Raw genomic sequence first — 21,938 nt, 5'->3', positions numbered from 1 at the left:
CTCTCTGCACATAAATTATTAAAATGAAATTTGTATATTAATTCTTTTTTTTGGCTAAATGGCTTTCTCTTAGTTTTGATCAGACGATTTTGAGAAATAAGGGGTGGAGAAGGAGGCCTAGTTGCCCTCCAATTTTTTGGTTACTTAAAAAGGAAACTAGAACTTTTAATTTTTAACGAACGTTTTTATTAGTAAAAAATATACGTAACTTAATAATTAAATTACGTAACAAACTTTCATAATCCTATATTTTTATAATGTATACGAGGGGGTTTGTACCCTCGTTAATACCTCGCTCTTTACACTAAATCGTAAGTTTTGTCCCAATTCTTTAAGAATTGGTTTAAGAATAGTTGAAATTACTAAAAATACTTTAGCATAAAGAGCGAGGTATTTATCTCCTCCTAGATGCCTCGCTCTTTATGCTAAAGTAGTTTTAGAACCCCTCATATGCGTAATAATCTCTGTTCGTTTTAAGTTTCAATGCTACTCCTTCCTTTCATTTGAAAAAATGTTTTCATGTTTATTTTTCATTGTTTTCTTATAGTAATGCTAGAAAATCCTGCGCCCTTTTCATTGAATTTTTCTTCCCCCATGACAGATTCCTCCAAGGAAAGATCCTCCAACATAGCCCCCTCCCCTCAGCCCCACCCCCAAACAAATACAATCCCCCTGAAAACGTCTGTACACTATCCAAAAACCATTACTATATGTAAACATGGTCAAAGTTTGTAACTTGCAGCCCCTCCCCCAGGGATTGTGGGGGAGTAAGTCATCCCCAAAGACATAGTTATTATGGTTTTCGACTATGTTGAACAAAATGGCTATCTCAAAATTTTGATCCGTTGACTTTGGGAAAAAAATGAGCGTGGGAGGGGGCCTAGATGCCCTCCAATTTTTTTGGTCACTTAAAAAGGGCACTAGAACTTTTCATTCCCGTTAGAATGAGCCCTCTTGAAACATTCTAGGACCACTTGGTCGATACGATGACCCCTGGGAAAAAGAAAAAAAAAAAAAAAAAACAAACAAACAAATAAACACGCACCCGTGATTTGTCTTCTGGCAAAAAAAATACAAAATTCCACATTTTTGTAGATGGGAGATTGAAACTTCTACAGTAGGGTTCTCTGATACGCTAAATCTGATGGTGTCATTTTCGTTAAGATTCTACGACTTTTAGGGGGTGTTTCCCCCTATTTTCTTAAATAATGCAAATTTTCTCAGGCTCGTAACTTTTGATGGGTAAGACTAAACTAGATGAAATTTATATATTTAAAATCACCATTAAAATGCGATTCTTTTGATGTAGCTATTGGTATCAAAATTTCGTTTTTTAGAGTTTTGGTTACTATTGAGCCGGGTCGCTCCTTACTACAGTTCGTTACCACGAACTGTTTGGTTTCAGCTACCGCTGAAACCATAATGCCTCCCAGGGACATGCTTTGAAAAACGAATGTATCACATTTGCAAAATCAGTGAAATCATCTTATCTTAATAATAATCATAGAAGGGGCAAAACCGTGATTGAAATAAAACCGAAGCGGAAATAATTTGATATATTGTTGTTTGTACCTTAATTACATAGCTTATTTAAGGGGCTTAAAGTAGGAGTATAAATGAGGTATTCTTGCAAACCTCCATTTAATAATTTGGACCATAATTATTACAATTATACCTTTCTATACTTCCAAACTTTACTACTTAAGAACCTTTACTTTACACCAAAAGTGATTTTTTAGTGCTATATCACACTTACGAATGGTAGAATTGATAAAGATCAGATAGATAGGAGCAATAGCTTTCAAATTAGTCATTAAAAGTAACTCTTAAAAATTCGGGTAGCCTACTAGTCCCATCTTTTTCCACTCCAGACACGGCACTAAGAGTCTCGTTTTTAGTGCATTTGAAACTTGCTGATGGTGGGATTGATATGAAGGACGTAGATATGAGCAATATCTTTTGTATCTTTCGCATAAATGTGTCTACGATGTTCTGGTAGCCTGCTAGTGCCACCCCTTGAGAAACAGCACAAAAAGTGCCTTTTAGTGCAATATGGTATTTTCAGGTGGCGGAATTTAAGAAAAGCACGTAGATATGACAAATAGCTTTTGAATGAGCCGTTAAGCTTTTCTTCATAATGTTCTGGTGGCCTGCTAGGCATGCTGAAAAAACAACAACAAGAGACAAATCAGTGCTACCGATGCAATAAGGTGATCTTCCTTATTGTTCAAGGAGGGGGATTGTAATTTCCCTGTACAGGGTTTTTGACCATGCTGATTCCAATAGTACACTTTTCATTTTAATCTGACGCTATTTTCAAGGGGCTTCAGATTTTTTTTTTTCGAAATCAGTATAAATTTCTTTTCGCAATAAAATTTTGCTTTTAAGACGAAGCCAAATAATAGTTACATCTGGCAGTGTCAGATGGCTTTTTTCACTAGGCATATTTCCTAAACGAGTTTTTTGACTTTTGGTTAGTATGGGCTGTGGTTCGTTACCGATACGCCCGATACCACGTATAGCCCTTCCACAGGGACTATGGAGGGTCATATAATCATCAAAACCATATTTATTGGACCTTTGAACTATATTAAACAAAATGATTGTCTCGGAATTTTTATATGATGACTTTGTGGGAAGGGGGCCTTTAGAGAGGGGGGCTAGCTGCCTCCAAACTTTTTGGTTACTCTAAAACGGTACTAGCAAATTTAATTTCTGTTCAAATGAGCCATTAAACATATCTCTATGATTTTTTGGTCATTGGCTAGTCCTGGCGAAAAAAAAAACAACAAAAAAAAAAACAAAAACGGGTGACAAATCATTGCTATCCATACAAAAAGTGATATTCCTTGTTGTTCAAGGAGGAAGATTGTAACTTCCCTAATCACCATTTTAGTTTTTTTTTTAAATCACCATAAATTCATTTTCGCAATAAACTTTCACTTTCAAGACGAACCGAAATAATAGTTACAATTCGTGAATCAGTGTCCTATGGCAATTTACTTTCACTAGGTAGTTTTTCTCTAAACGTCTTTTTTTAACTTTTGGTTACTAAGGGCTGTGGTACGCTCTTTACTAGGTTACAGCTACCGCCGTAACCATGAAACTATATTGATCCTTTATGTAATAATAGTGCCAGCTACCGTTGCAACCTGGAATAAGTTGCTAGCTACCACTACAACCCAGATCCTTAGCTCTACTTACTATTATAAACAGGAAAAAGCCTATGGCTTTTTATGGCACTTGGTATCTACCAAGTGACATACATCGATCCCAAATTCTGTTGGTCTGTCTGTCCCGGTTTTGCTACTTTAGGCACTTCCAGGTAAACTAGGACAATGAAATTTGGCAGGCGTATCAAGAACTAGACCAGATTAAATTAGAAATTGCCGTTCCCTCGACTCGACCATCTGGGGAGGGGGGTGTTGGGACGGTTAAATCGTAAAAATTAGAAATAAGGAGGTATTTTTAACTTACGAACGGGTGATCGGATCTTAATGAAATTTCATGTTTGGAAGGATATCGTGTCTCAAAGGTGTCTCTCAACACCTTTGGTGTCTCTCGACCGGATCTGCTGACATTGGAGGGAGTTGGGGTGGGGAAACCTAAAATCTTGGAAAACGCTTAGAGTGGGGGGATCGGGATGAAACTTGGTGGAAAAAATAAGCACAAGTCCTAGATACGTGATTGACATAACTGGAACGGATCTGATCTCTTTGGGGGAGTTGGGGGGGGGGGGCTTAATTATGAAAAATTTGAAAACATAGGTATTTTTAACTTTTGAAGGAGTGATAGGATCTTATTGAAATCGGATGTTTCGAAGGATATCGTGTCTCAGAGCTCTTATTTTAAATCTCGACAAGATCCAGTGACAGTGGGTGGAGTTGGGGGAGGGGGAACCTAGAATTTTGGAAAACGCTTAGAGGGGAGGGATCGGGATGAAACTTGGTGGGAAAAATAAGTACAAGTCCTAGATACGTGATTGACATAACTTGAAAGGATCCGCTCTCTTTGGGGGAGTTGGGGAGAGGGGTTAATTCTAAAAAATAAAAAAAATGAGGTATTTTGATCTTACAAAGAAGTGATCTGATCATAATGAAATTAAATAAAAAAAACAAGGTTTTTAACTGAAAGTAAGAAGCGACATTAAAACTTAAAACGAACAGAAATTACTCTGTATATGAAAGGGGCTTCTCCTCAACGCCCCGCTCTTTACGCTAAAGTTTGACGCTTTCTCTTAACTCTACTTTTTAAAATAGTAAAAAACTTTAGCGTAAAGAGCGGGGCGTTTTGGAAGAGACGCCCCTTCATATACGGAGCAATTTATGTTCGTTATGAGTTTTAATGTCGCTCCTTACTTTCAGTTAAAAAACCTTATTTTTTTTTGAATTAATGCATGTTTTGATTTTAGCTCTCCGCACATAAATAATTAAATGGCTTTCTCATAGTTTTAATCGGAAGATTTTGAGAAAAAAAGAGCGGGGGAGGAGGCTAGTTGCCCTGCAATTTTTTGATTGCTTAAAAGGCAACTAGAACTTTCAGTTTTTTACGAACGTTTTCATTAGTAAAAAATATACATAACTTACGAATTAACTTATGTAACGAACTTCTATATTTGTACGTTTTTATTACATATACGATGGGGTTCACCCCCTCGTTAGTGCCTCGCTCTTTACATTAAAACTTTAATTTTATCCCAATTCCTTAAGAATGACCCCTGAATCACAAAGGTCGAAGAATAAATAGTTGTAATCACTAAAAATTCTTTAGCGTAAAGAGCGAGATATTACGAGGAGGTGAACCCCTCATTTGCATAATAACTTCTGTTTGTTTTAAGTTTTAGTGCTGCTCCTTACTTTCAGTTGAAAAAACTTTTCATATTTATTTTTGTATTGTTTTTTTTTTAAATAACGTTAGAAAGTCCTGCACCCCCTTCATTGAAATTCTCTTCCCCCATGACAAATTTCTCTATGGAAAGATCCTCCCACGTAACTCCCTCCCTCAGACCAAAAAATCCCCCTGAAAACGTCTGTACACTTCACAATAGCCATTAGTATATATAAACAACGGTCAAAGTTTGTTACTTGCAGCCTCTCCCACGGGGACTGTGGGGGAGTAAGTCGTCCCCAAAGACATAGTTATAAGGTTATTTGACTACGGTGAATAAAATGGTTATCTCAGAATTTTGATCCAGTGACTTTGGGGAAAAATGAGCATGGGGGTCTAGGTGCCCTTCAATTTTTTAGTCACTTAAAAACAACTCTAGAACTTTTAATTTCCGTTAGAATGAGCCCTCTCGTGACGTTCTAGGAGCACTGAATCGATACGATCACCCCTGGGGGAAAAAATAAATAAACACCCATCCATGATCTTTTCTTCTGGTAAAACATGCGAAATTCCAGATTTTATAGATAGGAGAAATTCTACAATAGGGTTCTCTAATGCGCTGAATCTGATGGTGTGATTTTCGTTAAGATTGTATTAATTTTTTGGGGTGTTTTCCCCCTATTTTCTAAAATAAGGAAAATTTTCTCAGGCTCTTAACTTTTGATGGTTAAGACTAAACATGATTAAACTTATATATTTAAAATCCTCATTGGAATGCGATTCTTTTGATGTAACTATTGGTATCAATTGGTATTCTGTTTTTTAGAGTTTTGGTTACTATTGAGCCGGGTCGCTCCTTACTACAATTAGTTACCACGAACTGTTTGATTCGTTACCACTTAAATGCGAAGAAGTGATCGGATCTTAATGAAATTTCATATTTAGAAGGACCTCTTAACTCAGATCTATGATTTTAAATCCCGACCGGATCCAGTGTCTTTGGGCGGGGGGGGGACCAGAAATCTTGGAAAACACTTAAAGCGGGGAGATCAAGATTAAACTTGGTGGAAAAAATAAGCACAATTACAAGACAAGTGACTTACATAACTGGACCAGATCCGCTCTCTTTGGTGGAGTTGGGGAGGAGGGAGTAATTCAGAAAAATTAGTAAAAAATGAGGTATTTGTAACTTAAGAACGGGTGATCAGATCTTAATGAAATTTGATATTTAGAAGGATCTTGTGTTTTAGAACTCTAATTTTAAATCTCGACCAGATCCAGTGACATTGCGGGAGTTGGAGGGGGAAACTGGAAATCTTGGAATCCGGAAATCTTGGAAAATGCTTGAGTGGAGAGATCGGGGTGAAACTTGATGGGAAGAATAAGAACAAGCTATAGATACGTGATTAACATAATTGGACAGGATCAGGTCTCTTTGGGGGAGCTAGGGGTTGTTAATTTGGAAAAATTCGAAAAATTGAGGTATTTTTAACTTAAGAATCCTTGACCGGATCTTAATGAAATTTGATATTTAGAAGGAACTCATGTCTCAGAGCTCGTATTTCAAATCCTGACCAGATATGTTGACATCGAGGGGAGTTAACGCTTATAAATTTCGTAGATTCGCGATTGACGTAACCGGACTGGATCCGCTCTCTTTGGGGGAGTTAGGGGCTGGGGGTTCAGTGTTACGGCGAGTTTGGTGCTTCTGGACGTGGTAGGACGATTAAAATTGTAGGCGTGTCAGGGAGCTGCACAAATTGACTTGATAAAGTCTTTTTCCCCGATTCGACCATCTGGGGGGCTGAAGGGGGATGAAAAATTAGAAAATTTGTGGTATTTTTAACTTACGAGTGGGTGTAAGTTTAATCCCTTAAGATCGGATCTTAAGGGATTTTAATATTTAGATGGACCTCGTGGCTCAGAGCTCTTATTTTAAATCCCGACCGGCATTAACCCTCTGATTTTCCTTTTAAAGTAATCTATTGATTCTTAGCATTTGGCTAGAGCTCATACCATATGAGTCCTTGGCTCTTGGCTCTTCCGACCTCGTCACAAGCCCCATGTGTTTTTCTGGGAACTAGAATAGAACTAGAATAGTCCATTTTATCAGCTTTTAATTGTCGAAAACCCCTTTATTTCTCACAATAAAAATGTATTTCACACATTTGTGATGGTACCAAGAGAGAGAAAGTCACACCTTACCTACTATATGCTATCGAAGCTAAGGTTCTATTTGAGCTAAGGTTCGTTCTTAATTATATATATATATATATATATATATATATATATATATATATATATATATATATATATATATATATATATATATATATATATATATATATATATATATATATATATATATATATATATTATATTTATATGTATACTGTTTGTTTGTTACAATATATATTATAAAAAAAACAGCTAAATAAATTTGCTTTATTTAGAATTTTCAGGAATTAATCTAGTTTCAGTTGACAATTCAGGTTAAACAGCTAAATAAATTTGCTTTATTTAGAATTTTCAGGAATTAATCTAGTTTCAGTTGACAATTCAGGTTTTTTGTTAAAACCCTAGAAGAATTACTGCATTTTACGTCAATATATCTACATGATTTTTACAATGTTCAAAGTACTATTTTCACTTTCGTATGCAATAATATTTTAATGACATTAGCTACTACAATGCTATAGAAAAATGGATATTTGGGGAAAAAATGATTCTTTTTTAAAAACTTTTTATAATTACAAATGGCACTAGATGGAACCGATTTCCTTAAAAATGAGCTATTAAACAATTCTGTACGATGTTCCAGTGCCAAGGTAGCTGCGGAAAAAAGCGGAAAAGAAAAAAGGAAATAAAAAAGATGCCGTATATCTTTCGTGGTTGCAGCCACTTTTCTTGATTTTCAAGCCAATATGTTTCCTTTGCTGTTCAATCCAAGGGACGGTAATTTTTCTATATAGTTTTTATTTTTTTTTACAAAACCGTTCTAATAGTGTTCTTCGTTTTTATTGATCTAGTTCTAGTTATAGAATTCATGGACTATTTTATTTGTACTAGGGCACCTGATTGTCTCTTACCAGGTTGCTAGCTACCGCTGCAACCCAGGTACTGCCAACGCTCAAAAAGTGAAGTTAGGTTATTTCTAATGAAAAATACCCAAACATGATGAAAATATAATACTTTAGTAACAAGTTTGGGCTATATAGGGGGTGGGGTGGTGGTTAACCTGACATAAAATAACCTAAACCCCACCCCTAATTAATGTGCAAATATATAGCTTAAACTATATAATTCTAGTATATTCTGTCACCTGTCACTTGTTTTCCACTGAGCGTAAGCTAATTGTTTCCTTATACAGACAAATAAAACTGATTTTTTCTTGAGTTTTCACAGCGTAAACTTGAGTAATGGTGGTATAATACACAAGTACCCTTTACTCTATCACGCATTCAATTATTAGGTATTTAAGATTAATGTATTATGCCCAAAACCTAGAGTAAAAGAAAATTCGACTCAAACTATATTGTAGAAAATAAGAGAAAAAGCTATCGTCTTAAAGGGTCCATTTAATTTCTTAGTAAAACGACGGTTATATTTTGAAAGAGCTTTGAAATAGGTCTCGACAAAAATTTGGAAAGTAGTGACAAAATTGTGGAGTGGATAGTCATTAGTGATAAATCACTAGAGATGGCAACCCTGAACGAAAGGGGATTTTTTGGGAACCCATTTTTGTCGAGAGATAGATTTTTGGGGAAATACCCAAAAATTCGGGAAGCACAAGATCTGCCAACAAATTTTATGAGGCCATGAAAGTACCAAGTAGCATTGCTACTTTGCTACCCCACTTTTTACGCGGCGTAGCGCAACTTGTGTTTTTACTACTTTTCTTTGAGCAAAAATTATTTTTACATGTAAAACTGGTATTTTCAGCCAAAATCTGACAACAAATTTTAGAACTACCAAGCAGCATTGCTGCTTTGTTACCCCACTTTTTGCACGGCGGCCTGACGGAGCGTTGTATACAACTATTTTAGTTGGGTTACAGTGTGACGACTTTATTGGGATGTCAAGAAAGGAATTTAAGTTCAGTAGTTTCTTCGCTGATTTCGCATCTTAGAGAGCTATAAGTAAAGATCCATCATGATTGATGTTTAATGAAAACATAGCTTCTATTGATTTAAAAATTGCCACCTTTATTGCTGTTATTTTGTTTTATCTCAAAGGGATATTCCGACGTAAATCTATTCATCAGTACACATGATATAGTAACGACGGTCGTACAATGAAGATGATTGACTACGTCATTATTTTTAAGCGCTGGAGACCATTGGTGAAGAACTGCCGAACTTACAGATCAGCAGAGCATGGAAACGCAGACCACAGGCTTGTGTGTGCCGATTTCCGGCTTCGCTTCCATGCGCAACGATCTGAAAGAAAACCCTTCGCTACAGATGTTGGGAAACTGAAGTAGCCAGATACTCGCCAGAAGTACAGTGTAGAGATATCGAATCGCTTCGACCCCCTTGGCTCACTTAATAGAAGCAAATATGTCTGGAAGCACTTTAAATCGCAGACCAGCGAAGCAGCACAACTAGTGCTTGGCATGAGGAGTTACCCAAAGAAATTGCGGCTAACTAATGAAACACTGCAAGTCATAGAGCAAAGACGGAAGGAAAGGCTTCTTGGGGACATGACCACATATTGAAGGTTCAATGGAACGTGGAATAGATTCACTCACCGGGATAAAACCCAGTTTGCAAGGAAAGCCGATGACATTGAACTAGCTGCAAAAAAAGGAGACATGGGTAGCCTGTTTAAACATTTCTGAGACCTCGAGGAAAATAAAACTCCCACCTTGGGTCCCGTCCTGTCTAGGGTTGGGACACTTATTTCTGATGAAGGTTCTTGTCTTGAGCGGTAGAAGGGTCACTTCTGTTCGCTCTTCAACAATACTAGCCCGTCTGTACCTCCTTCAGACGGGCCTTTCAGCCCCTCAAAAATCGAATACGCAGTAAAAAAAAGCCCAAGAATAATAAAGCTGCTGGTATCTGTGGCTTAATCTCAGAGCTGCTAAAATATGGAGGTCCTGCAATGGTTATGTTTCTCCAAACCCTGTTCTCTACAGTCTGGCAAACAGAGATTATTTCCGAGGATTGGTGGAAGGGTGTCATCATCCCCTTATGAAAGAGGAAAGGCTCAAGAAGCCTTTGCTCCACTACCGGGGAATAACCCTACTGTCAGTCCCTGGCAAACAGTTTTTGATGGTCCTGCTGTATCGATGTTCGAATGTCATTCGAAAAATCCGCGACCGGAGCAAGCTGGCTTTACGTCGGACCATTCTACCATCAAGCAGTTTTTCACTATTAGACAAATAGTAAAAAAAAACCACAGAGTTCCGACAGAAAGCATTTATTGCCATTGTCGACTTCCGTGCTGCATTTGACTCAGTCGATCGAGAAGCTCTTTGGCGGATTCTATAGTTTACTGGCCTATCAGAAAAAATATTGCAGACTTCTCAAGGTGCTGCACCATGGAACGGTGAGCTTGGTACAAGGAAATGGTTTAGGCAGCCCGTTCTGTCAAATCACGACAGGGGAACGCTAAGGAGTTGTGGTGGCCCCAGAGCTCTTCAATGTCATTGTAGATTACATTATAACAAAAACCGCTTCATGTCTCAGCTTTGGGCTCAAATTTGGAGATTGTGCCATCACAGACGTTGATTTTGCCGATGACTTGGCCATTCTAGCGGATTCCATGGAGCAGCTGCTGGAAACATTCTGAATTCTACGAAAAGAGGCTGCCAAAGTAGGACTGCGTATAAACTGGAATAAAACTAAAATTATGGCCATAGACCAATCTTCTACTCTTAACTCTCCAATTAGCCTGGACAGCACTACTGGCATGGAAGTTGTTCAAGACTTCACCTATATGCGCTCCATAATTTCTTCCAACGGCTCGCTTCTCATCAAGCTGCAAGCAAGCGAGATTATCCAAAGTGTTTTCTTTCATGGGCAGACTGAATCTTCACCTCTGGCGAAAACCGAACATCATTCATACAACAAAACTTTGGATCTTTAACGCTCTAGTCGGCTCAGTGATGCTTGACGGAGCTGAGACATGGCAAGCATCAGACGCAACCCTCAAGAAAATCGATATATTTCATGCGGAAAGCCTGAGGAGGATTGAGGGCCTCCTATGGTCCGACTTCGTCAGCAATGAGAAGCTTCTGCAGCTCACAAAGCAGTCTCAGTTTCTGACTCAAGCAGCCGAGCGATCCTTACGATGGTTCGGGAACCTACTTCGAATGCCACCACATCTACCTACAAAGACAATCTACGACTTTGACCCTATCAAGGCCGGTTGGAAGCGACCTTGCGGCCGACCGAAGGAACGGTCTGACAGCCTGTCCGTTTTCTTGACGATGGCAAACATCAGACAGGGCAAAGAGCAAATACTCGCCATGTACCGAAGCGGATGAAGGAGGCAGACGTAACTCTATACACCGAGCACTGCCCGGCAAGAGACTTAAGTCAAGTCAAGATTGTAGTGTTTGTCACCACCTCAATCATTGTATTATCCATTGAATTCTACTCATCAATTGAGCTTTGTGACAGACTTGACAAGCCAAAAAGGGGACTTTGCAACTTTTTCTGGAATAGTCAGGGTGGTCCGAGGGGACTTTAGGTGGTGTTCTTAACCATTGCCTATTTGTAAGACCAATGGGTAAAATATTACAATACAAGATCTTCTGCATTCTCGTGAAGGGAGGTCTTCACCGTAATAGTTTATAATTTGGAATTTGTTTGGGTAGATTTGGGAGGGGGAGGCTTTAGGAGGTGTTTTTAGCATTGCCTTTTTGCATAAGCTTTGATATCAAAGGTTAAAAAATTACAATACCAGACCATCTGCATTCTTGTGAAGGGAGATCTTCACTATCCACAAAAGACCAACACAATGTGGTGTAGAGAGTTGTTTGGCGTACGATTTCTTGAGATTACTGTTGATAGCTTGAGATAAATATACACTAGAAATTACTTGAGAAATATATGTATGATGGTGCTGCTGCTGTAAAAATTGGGGATCTACATGTGGAGATATTTAATTTACTTCACTCATCCATGAATAGCCATACAGAAATTATGTGGCATTGTAATATTCTATGACTAACCGGCTTGTTTTGTTGTGCGAGTTTTATTTGATATTTCCTCTAATTCTTGTAGAAGCTGAAGACACATCTTCAGATGATGACCAGAATGTTTTTGTAAGTGTACATCCTATGTTATTAGTGGAAAATGAAGTAAATTTTATTGCTGTTTCTCCTGGCCTATCTTCAAATTTTCCACATAATGCTGACAATCTTAAACTGGAGTCTAACATTAACGGAGACAAAGGTATGCTTCAGATGTCCTGATCTTATTCTGTATTTTAACATGTTTGTTATTGAGAAAATGTATCTTAAACTTCTTTTGAAACAGTGGAGGGGTGTAATTGAGAAAATTTATCTTGAACTTCTTTTGAAACTGTGGCGGGGTGTATTCTGACTACACTGGTTGCATTCCAAAAACTAACTATTGAGTAAATAATAGCCCAAGATGGTTTTGGGTATTTAGACATAAATTTTGTATCCCGATTAAACTCCTGAATAATACAACACACTCAATTCTATTTGGAACTTTTTCTAGCTTTTAGAGCTTGTTGTAACTTTTTTACTATTTTTAAAATATGGATTTGCTATATGTAAAAAAAAATATTCCTTTTATGGCAAATTTACCTTAATAATATGCAAGTATACAACTCCATTGTTTAATCATTTGTTTCTAGAAACGCCTTAGTTTCTTTTGATTTAATGCAACACTGTCGCCGAAGAATTCGATGGTTTGTATGGGGTTCAATCCTCAATGGCTATTTAGAAATCAAATAAAAAGGGGGTTTTGCATAAATATTGTCTTTTATAAAATTTAAAGTAAAGTTTGCCCGATGACGTCGAATCAATCGCTTTAATCCTGTTTTGTATTTTCTTTTTTAGTGTTGATTCTAAAACCCCTCTTGGGTACCTGCAGATATGTTGATATATAATATGTTGCATGCAAAATATCTGATGTGTATTTGTTAATATGTGATGTTATATGCATAAACCCCTCTTGGGTACCTGCAGCCTTTGGATTTATAAGACAGAGACGAAATTTGTTTCAATTTAGGATAACCACAATTGTTGCATAATACGCAGCATATATTTATTGTTAATATGTTGTAGGTGGGGGCAGTTCTTTGACAATCGACTTGCTTCTTTTTTTCTGGCAACTAGTATAGTTTACGATATTAGCTCTTTGGTCACCTGAAACACCTTGATTTTTCAAAAAATATAATTTATTTCACACCTTTGTGGTAGTAATAAGAGAGTGGAAGTCAAACCTTTCCAAACTTCCTACTTACCACACCTGCAAAGTCTACCTTCTTGAGGAAAATTTACTAAGATATATTTTTAAAATATAAAACAAATGTAACTCTGGAAGATTTGGTTTGGAAAAACTTGATCAAATGATCAGAAATCAGTGATTCTCTCTTAAGATAAATCCTTGGATGCTTTTACCATCCTTAACAAGTTCCTTGGATATAGTGTCGAACTATATACGATATCATATTGTATTAGCAAAATATTAAAAAAATTAAAGAGTAAATATGATTAACCTATTTGAAGAAACTTTGTTAATTGATAAGAGCAGGGGTTGATAGTGTGCATGGATGTTACAGTACTGCGATGTCGTTTTTCTAGACAAAGCCACCTTTAATTAAATTTATGTACAATCAGAATATTAAATTATCAAATAAACAAAATATTATCAATTTGGACTGTTATAAGATTAATGCCTCAAATAAGCTTTATTAAATTAAATACCGACTTGACCGTCATTATAATTATTGTGTAAGGCTAAAAACGTCAAAACCTTATTCGGTACTAAATAAAAAAAAAGGGCTAAAGTTTTGGTGATTTATTTTGAGCAAATTTCTATATTATTTAAGCTTTTGCAACGTTGCATGATAATGATGCCAGCAACGAAGGACCTGAGTTACCAAGCCAATCGAGTTTTGAAAGCATATGGTTAAAAAAAGAAATGGATTTGGATTGTCAAAATGAGATGCCAAGTCATATTTTTGGAATTGCTGAAAATGATGTGACAAAACAAGAAGTTTCTTATACTGGAAAAAGTCCTTTCGAATGTGTAATATGCAAGAAACGGTTTACTACAAGTGCCAGTTTATCTCATCATCAAAGAGCTCATACTCGAGAAAAACCCTTTGAATGTACTAAATGTGAGAAAACATACCGCCGAAAAGAACATCTATCTGATCATCAAAGAACACATACCGGGGAAAAACCTTTTGAATGTGATATTTGTCAGAAAACATTCCGCCTAAAAAAACATCTATCTGATCATCATAGAACTCATACCGGAGAAAAACCTTTTGAGTGTGATATTTGTAAAAAATCTTTTCCTTATAGTTCTAGTTTATCTAGTCATTATAGAAGTCATACTGGAGATAAACCTTTCAAATGTGATATATGTAAGAAGTGTTTTTCAAGAAGTTCTGGTTTATCTTATCACCAAAGAACTCATACTGGAGAAAAACCCTTTGGGTGCGACATATGTGGGAAACATTTCATTACTAGTTCCAGCTTATCTTGTCATCAGAGAATTCATACTGGGGAAAAACCATTTGGATGTGATATTTGTAACAAATGTTTTACTTCAAGTTCTAATTTATCTATTCATCAAAGAACTCATACTGGAGAAAAACCTTTTGAATGTGATATTTGTAAGAAATCTTTTACTTCAAGTTCTAATTTATCTGTTCATCAAAGAACTCATACCCGAAAAAAATTCTTTCAAATGGAATATATGAAAGAAATGTAGTACAAATTGGTCCAGTTTATCTAATCATCAGATAATTTATATTGGTGGAAAACCTTTCGATTATGATATGTATAACAAATGTTCTACTTAAAAGTTATAATTTAAATCGTCATAAATGAAAACATATAAGAGAAAATCTGTTCGAACATCATATTGGAAAAAATGTTTGTTATTAATTTACGATTTATCTCTGTCATCAAAGAACTTATACAAAGAATTGAATTTGACAGGAAGTAAAACACTAGATGCTCATGTCTATTAACTATGTTCTCTGAATTGTCTTTTTTCCGCTTTTATTTTTGTCTGAAATATTTTTTTCTTTTCAGTTATATTCCAATTGTTTTCTTTTACATTTTCATTAAGATATTTTTGATATTGTGTTTATGTTTTATTTTAATTGACTTTTATCCTACGTAATATATCGAAATATCATATTTCTAATAACATGGGTGAATCTACTTAAAAACTTTAAAGAGCCATATTTATAAAACGGCCTTTTTAAAGAAATTAGCATTTCAGTTTATTTTAAGGAATCATGAGACTAATCTCTGTTTTTTTTTCAATATTAGTCTATAATGTTTTGTTTTTCATTAATTAAGTGTCCCCTGTTATGTTTTTCTTAATTCTAGTAATTTAAATTTTACTTTTTCTCAATTGAATGTTCTTGATTTATTGATTTTATGTATAAATGATAAATTTTCATAAGTATTTCTATATCACTATTGTAGTGTTAGATCAGTCTTGTAATAAATTTTCAATCTTTGTGCTAGCGATTTTTAACTTTTGTCCCTTATGCTGGGACCACTCCTATCCTTCTTTCAAAAACCCCATAGAGGGGGCCTCCTGTAGGTCTGGAAATATTAATGGAAGTACTTGAGTTGTTCGAAATTTTTTTTTTTAAAGTTCAATGTTTATTTTAAGGATTCTCACTGCTAGCGCTTTATACCGGGACCACACCTACGGTACCTTTCTTTAAAAACCAGTATTGACATAATACTAGCTATAAATAAGTGACAATCTTGTACTAAATTTCGAAATTCTTGCTAACAATTTTCACTTCCAAAAATTTCCTTCCAGAACACTATTATCATAGCATTAGCTGCAAATAAATAATGGATCTTCTTTGTGTAATAATGGTAAATCAGTAAGGTCCTACCTGCATAGGGCACTCTACGGGAGTCTCGAACCTTTTTCCATTTCCTCAATGGCTAAAAAAGGGCACTCTCAGTCCTTTACGAAGAACTTTTCCCTAGTATGTTATCTAATGTTTTGCAATTTGCGAAAGCTTTCTTCTGGCTCTGTAAGCATAAAGATATGTTTGAACCCTGTTTCTACTAAAGTATTAATAGTCTGCCTATATGTTGTGAAGAAATAAATGAATTTTGGGACACTAAGTGATTTTTTTTTATAAGGTACTAAAATGACGCTACATATTGTAAAAAGAAAAATGCTCTTACTGTTTTGTTAAATATAATGGTAGTCACAAATCTGTACTAGTGACGGGATGTTTTTTCAAGTGTATCTTCTTTGGAGTTTTATGAGATGAAATATATTGGCAATGCAGCCAGCAGGAGGATGTCTTCTTCAAATGTATCTTCTTGGGGGTACTTTGAGGTGGAATATATTGGCAATGGAGCTACCCGGGGGATGTCTTCTTCAAGTGTATTTTCTTGAGGGCACTGCCCAATAAGTATGATTTCTTCACCTTGTTTATCGTGGGGCTGGGGGGGGCTCGAGAATTTCAAGTTCTTCAGGTGTGGCAGAGGAAATTTTCTGATGAACATAGTATCCAAATCTTGACTGGAGAGGGGGGGGGTCTAGAATTTCGATATTATATTCACTTATCACTGGCACTGGTGAGAATATTTTCGGTTTTGTCTTCTCTTGCTTGTTTTATTGTTATACATATATTATTTTCCTTAATGTATATTGAAATATTCATTTTTATTTGGTGTTTTAAGCTTCACACTTAAACTAAGACTAGTGAATAGAATGACAATGTGAATAAAATTGAGATGTATGGGCTGACTTTCAAACTCAGTGGCGTTGCATTACACTTGGGTTGCCTTCCAATCCCATTACAGGGTGCAATGAACGCTGGTTTAAAGTTGTTTTAATCTGGAAAACTTAAAGCGTCTTTATCTAGTTGGGAGTTTGATCGGTGAAAAATATTTTGGGAAATTTAAGAATTTTCCAAGGAGGGGCATAGAGCAAAAATAATCTTGGAAAATATATGTGGAAATTTGATAAAGTTTCTAAGGCCATTCCTGGGAGGTTTTAGCGAGCAAAAATATTTCGATTTTATCTTAATATTATTTTTTATTTGAGTTTGAGATTCCAGAAAATCCATGTGTAGTTTGGGAACTAAATGAAAAATAATATCGGAAAAAATATATGATGAAATGGTGAAACTCTAATTAAACAGTATCTCACTAACTTTCGAAGATGCTTGGCGTTTTTCATTGTGAATATATTGATTTAATGAACTCCTCGTTTTGTGTAATTTTTGCGGGTGCGTTTTTATTTCTCAATTTGGAGTTCACTGAAGAGCCGTGCTATCACTGGCATGTAAATTATAATATACATATCTACAATAGAGACTTTTGGGCTAGTTAGCTAAGACGATTGAACCATATAGGGATTTACAATCTTGTGATTCCCACATTCGATAAAGTTGGGAAAGATTTGAATGCTATTCAAGATAATGTATAAGAAATATGCAGTTTTTTTAGCTGAAGCGTTGCTTGTAAATGGTAATGTACCTAAAGATAAATTTTAATTGAAAGCTGCGAGCAAATATTCCCCTTTTCAATTTGGAAGTGTCAAGTACATAGATCTCAAGGCACATTCCTTCTCGGGATATTTGTATAAGACGTTCTAGGAAGAAGAATGAAAGTCATGGTATAAACTGGGACTATGCTAAATAAAACTTATCCATAGAATGCCTTGGAAAAGGGCTTTAATTAACGAAATTTCTTCAATGTTTAAATATTGTATTTCTTGTTTGGAGGTGTCTTTTTTAGGAGGGACTGGGAATTTTCCGCTTAAGGGAATTCTCAACATTAAATTTTCCCTTGAAAACAGTACTTTCTGGGAGTAAGCTTTCAAACAGAAATTTTGTATTGGGTTTTGCTTTTGTCTGGCTTTTGTCTTTGGTAATATATTTAATATTTTGAGATGTTCCAAGGAAAAATTTTCAACGGGGTTAGAATTTCCTGAAGGATTTTCCTCCGTATAGTGTTTTCCAGGGAAGAAATTTTCAATGGAGGGATTTTCTGCGGAAGCAACTTTCGACTTTGGGTGGGAAGATTTCAAAAAAAATATTCTATGGAGGATGAATTTTTTATTTGGCTATTTTTGAATGCTATTCAAGATAGATTTGAATGCTATTCAAGATAATGTATAAGAAATATGCAGTTTTTGAGCTGAAGCGTTGTTTGTAAATGGTAATGTTCCTACAGATAAAATTTTAATTGAAAGCTGCGAGCAAATATTCCCCTATTCAATTTGGAAGGTATCGAGCGTCAAAAATATCCAAAAGGATACATGATCCTGAAGAGAAGATACCATTTTAAAGTACATAGATCTCAAGACACATTCCTTCACGGGATATGTGTATAAGACGTTGTAGGAAGAAGAATGAAAGTCATGGTATAAAATGGGGCTATGCTAAATGGGTGATGTGTGGTGATATTTAACTTATATTTTATGTATACATTTCTTTTTTCTATTAACAATAAGCAAGTTTATTATAAAACGCATTAGCCTCTAGCATATGTGGTTAGAAAATACACTAAAAATATAGTCCAAGAAAAGCTAGGGTCCGAAAAAGGATATTGGTATGACCTAATGAAGTGTATCTCGACGTCAATCTTCAGAAAAGGCTGGACCTTAAGAATGGTTAAAGATAAGAAAGGGAAAAGTTCATTTGAAAAGTTTTTAGGTGTTCAGATACTCAATGTGAACCATAAATCCTTGTAAAAAAGATCAAATCTTGGAATATTGTGAAAAATAATCAGTTGAAACAGAGTTTCCCATAGGTAGGCTCAGCAATATAATACGTTAAAATATGGAAAAATCGCTTAAAACCTGAAAAAGATAGTATGGGTTCAGTCAAAATGGCCCCCAGATGTGTATGAAAATGTAAAAACAAGATTTTCAAATTCGATACAGTTTTAAGTGTCCAAATACGAAATTCAAAAATTTGATGTTTCAGAAAAGGAGTGTCTTTTCTAGTATACCATAAGATTTTTTGCGTATCAGAAAACAAACTTCATAGAAAGACGAAAATATTATCGTCTAGGTTTATTTGAAAAGAAACTGCGCAAAATAATCCTGAAGCACGTATTTTCAACCATTTTTACGGTTTGAACGATACTTACGGGTTGAAACAAAAAGTTAGACTTTGGAAGGGGGGGGGGGAATCTAAAAATCAAGAAATCTTAATGAAAATCATCAAAAACTTAATTTTTATTGCCAATGGGGGATCGAAAAGGATTAACGTTTAGTAAGATTCCAAGTCAAAGGCTACGAGGTTGAGAAAATCTGGAAAAATTTGCATGTTCGTAAGATTTCGCAAATCAGAAAACAGCTTTTTAGAAACGTTACACTGATGTCTTGTCAAATTTGATGGATTACGACACGCGCTAGAGAGGGTGGAAAACTAAAAATTATGACTGTGAAAGAAGAAAACATGAGCGTCAAGTCTTAGATTCATGAAAAATGACACTTGCAGGAAAATGCTATATGAAAGCTACACCGTAATGGGAAATCTAAAGGCCCTCAAAAATGCAATGAGAAGGCAAAAAATTATACTCTATCGCGAAAGATAAAACCTCATATCCTGTAAGAAAAAGGAACGTGGGGTTACATAGGAAATCTCTCAGGAATTTAACTTCCAAAAAGGAATCGTACCTGCTCTTTAGCGTGATCTGTCAGGGATTCATAGAAAGACCCCTATATCATCCCCATATCATCCAGCTGATATTACTGATGTATTTTCGTCTTTGAACAATGGTAAATATAAGCATTTCCTTTCATTGCCTTTCATGTTTTCATTACTACAGTTGCTCTAAGGTGTTTTTCCTACACTTTGAAAATTTCCCATCTTATGCCCCAAAGTTTTGTTTGAGCCTTACTGTGTTAAGTTTTTATACTTTTTTTTTACTTTTGGTTGGAACAAATTGTGTTTTTTCTTCATTTCTGATCATTTTTCTTATAATGCTGGGAAATTCAGCTCCCCTTCGTGGAAAACTCCCTTCTCCCACAGAAATGTCTCAAAATAAAGTTTCTCCCACTTGAAATAACCCCTAGACACCGCCCAAATAAATCTACCTATTATATTTTATTTAAAAAGATTTTAATTTCTTATCGTTTTTAAATAGTGCCAGAAATTCATCCTCCATAGAATTTTTTTTTTGAAATCTTCCCACCCAAAGTCAAAAGTTGCTTCCGCAGAAAATCCCTCCATTGAAAATTTCTTCCCTGGAAAAGACTATACGGAGGAAAATCCTCCAGGAAATTCCAACCCCGTTGAAAATTTTTCCTTGGAACATCTCAAAATATTAAATATATTACCAAAGACAAAAGCCAAACAAAAAGATTTTCAAATACGAATTTAGGAATATTCCCCAATACAAAATTTCCGTTTGAAAGCTTACTCCCAGAAAGTACTGTTTTCAAGGGAAAATTTACTGTTGAGAATTCCCTTAAGCGGAAAATTCCCACTCCCTCCTAAAAAAGACACCTCCGAACAAGAAATACAATATTTAAACATTGAAGAAATTTCGTTAATTGAAGCCCTTTCCCAAGGCATTCTATGGATAAATTTTATTTAGCATAGTCCCAGTTTATACCATGACTTTCATTCTTCTTCCTAGAACGTCTTATACACATATCCCGAGAAGGAATGGCCTTGAGATCTATGTACTTGACAGTGGAATCTTCTCTTCAGGATCATGTATCCCTTTCAATATTTTGGACGCATCACCCATTTTGGAGCACATCACCCATTTAGCATAGCCTCAGTTAATACATTGACTTTCATTCTTCTTCCTAGAACGTCTTATACACATATCCTGAGAAGGAATGTGTCTTGAGATCTATGTACTTGACAATGGAATCTTCTCTTGAGGATCATGTATCCCTTTCGATATTTTGGACACTCGATACCTTCCAAATTGAAAAGGGGAATATTTGCTCGCAGCTTTCAATTAAAATTTTTCTTTAGGTACATTACCATTTACAAGCAACGCTTCAGCTAAAAAAAACTGCATATTTCTTGTACATTATCTTAAATAGCATTCAAATCTTTCCCAACTTTATCGAATGAGGGAATCACAAGATTGTAAATCTCTATATGGTTCAATCGTCTTAGCGAACTAGCCCAAAAGTCTCTATTGTAGATATGTATATTATAAATTACATGCCAGTGATAGCATGGCTCTTCAGTAAACTCTAAATTAAGTAATAAAAACACACACGGAAAAATTACAGAAAACGAAGACTTCATTAAACCAATAAATTCACAATGAAAAACGCCAAGTATCTTTCAAAGTTAGTGAGATATTGTTTAATTAGAGTTTTACTATACCATCATATATTTTTTCCGATAATATTTTTAATTTAGTTCCCAAACAATACATGGATTTCCTGGAATCTCAAACTCAAATAGAAAATAATATTAAGATAAAAATCGAAATATTTTTGCTCGCTAAAACCTCCTAGGAATACCCTTAGAAACTTTATCAAATTTCTGCATATATTTTCCAAGATTATTTTTGCTCTATGCCCCTCCCTGGATCATTCTTAAGTTTCCAAAAATATTTTTCACCGATCAAACTCCCAACTAGATAAAGACCCTTAAAGTTTTCCAGATTAAAACAACTTTAAACCAGCGTCCATTGCACCCCGTAATGGGATTGGAAGGCAACCCACGTGTAATGCAACTCCACTGAGTTTGAAAGCCAATCCATACTGCCAATTTTTATTCATATTGTCATTCTATTCACTAGTCTTAGTTTACGTGTGAAGCTTAAAACATCAAATAAAAATGAATATTTCAATACATTAAGGAAAATAATATATGTATAACAATAAAACAAGCAAGAGAAGACAAAACTGGAAATATTCTCACTAGTGCCAGTGATGAGTGGATATGATATCGAAATTCCCCCCCCCCCTCTC

The 21,938-nt window shown here is 35.5% G+C and overlaps 1 protein-coding gene across 5 annotated transcripts in view; it reads left to right on the top strand.

The window, feature by feature from the left end:
- LOC136034110 (zinc finger protein OZF-like) overlaps window positions 1-16,321 on the top strand; it is a 41,400-nt gene extending 25,079 nt beyond the window's left edge. For all 5 annotated transcript variants that reach the window (XM_065715254.1, XM_065715253.1, XM_065715255.1 and 2 more), the window contains 2 exons: window positions 12,060-12,230; window positions 13,861-16,321. In XM_065715254.1, the coding sequence (XP_065571326.1) occupies window positions 12,060-12,230; window positions 13,861-14,753 (1,064 nt within the window). In that variant the 3' untranslated portion in view covers window positions 14,754-16,321. The remainder of the gene's footprint in view (window positions 1-12,059; window positions 12,231-13,860) is intronic.
- Window positions 16,322-21,938: the final 5,617 nt, after the last annotated feature.

Source organism: Artemia franciscana, chromosome 12 (assembly GCF_032884065.1).
Source record: "Artemia franciscana chromosome 12, ASM3288406v1, whole genome shotgun sequence".
In the NCBI taxonomy this organism is placed as follows: Eukaryota; Metazoa; Arthropoda; class Branchiopoda; order Anostraca; family Artemiidae; genus Artemia; species Artemia franciscana.
The sequence above is the reverse complement of the archived record's forward strand: the minus strand, read 5'-3'. Positions and strand labels throughout refer to the sequence as shown.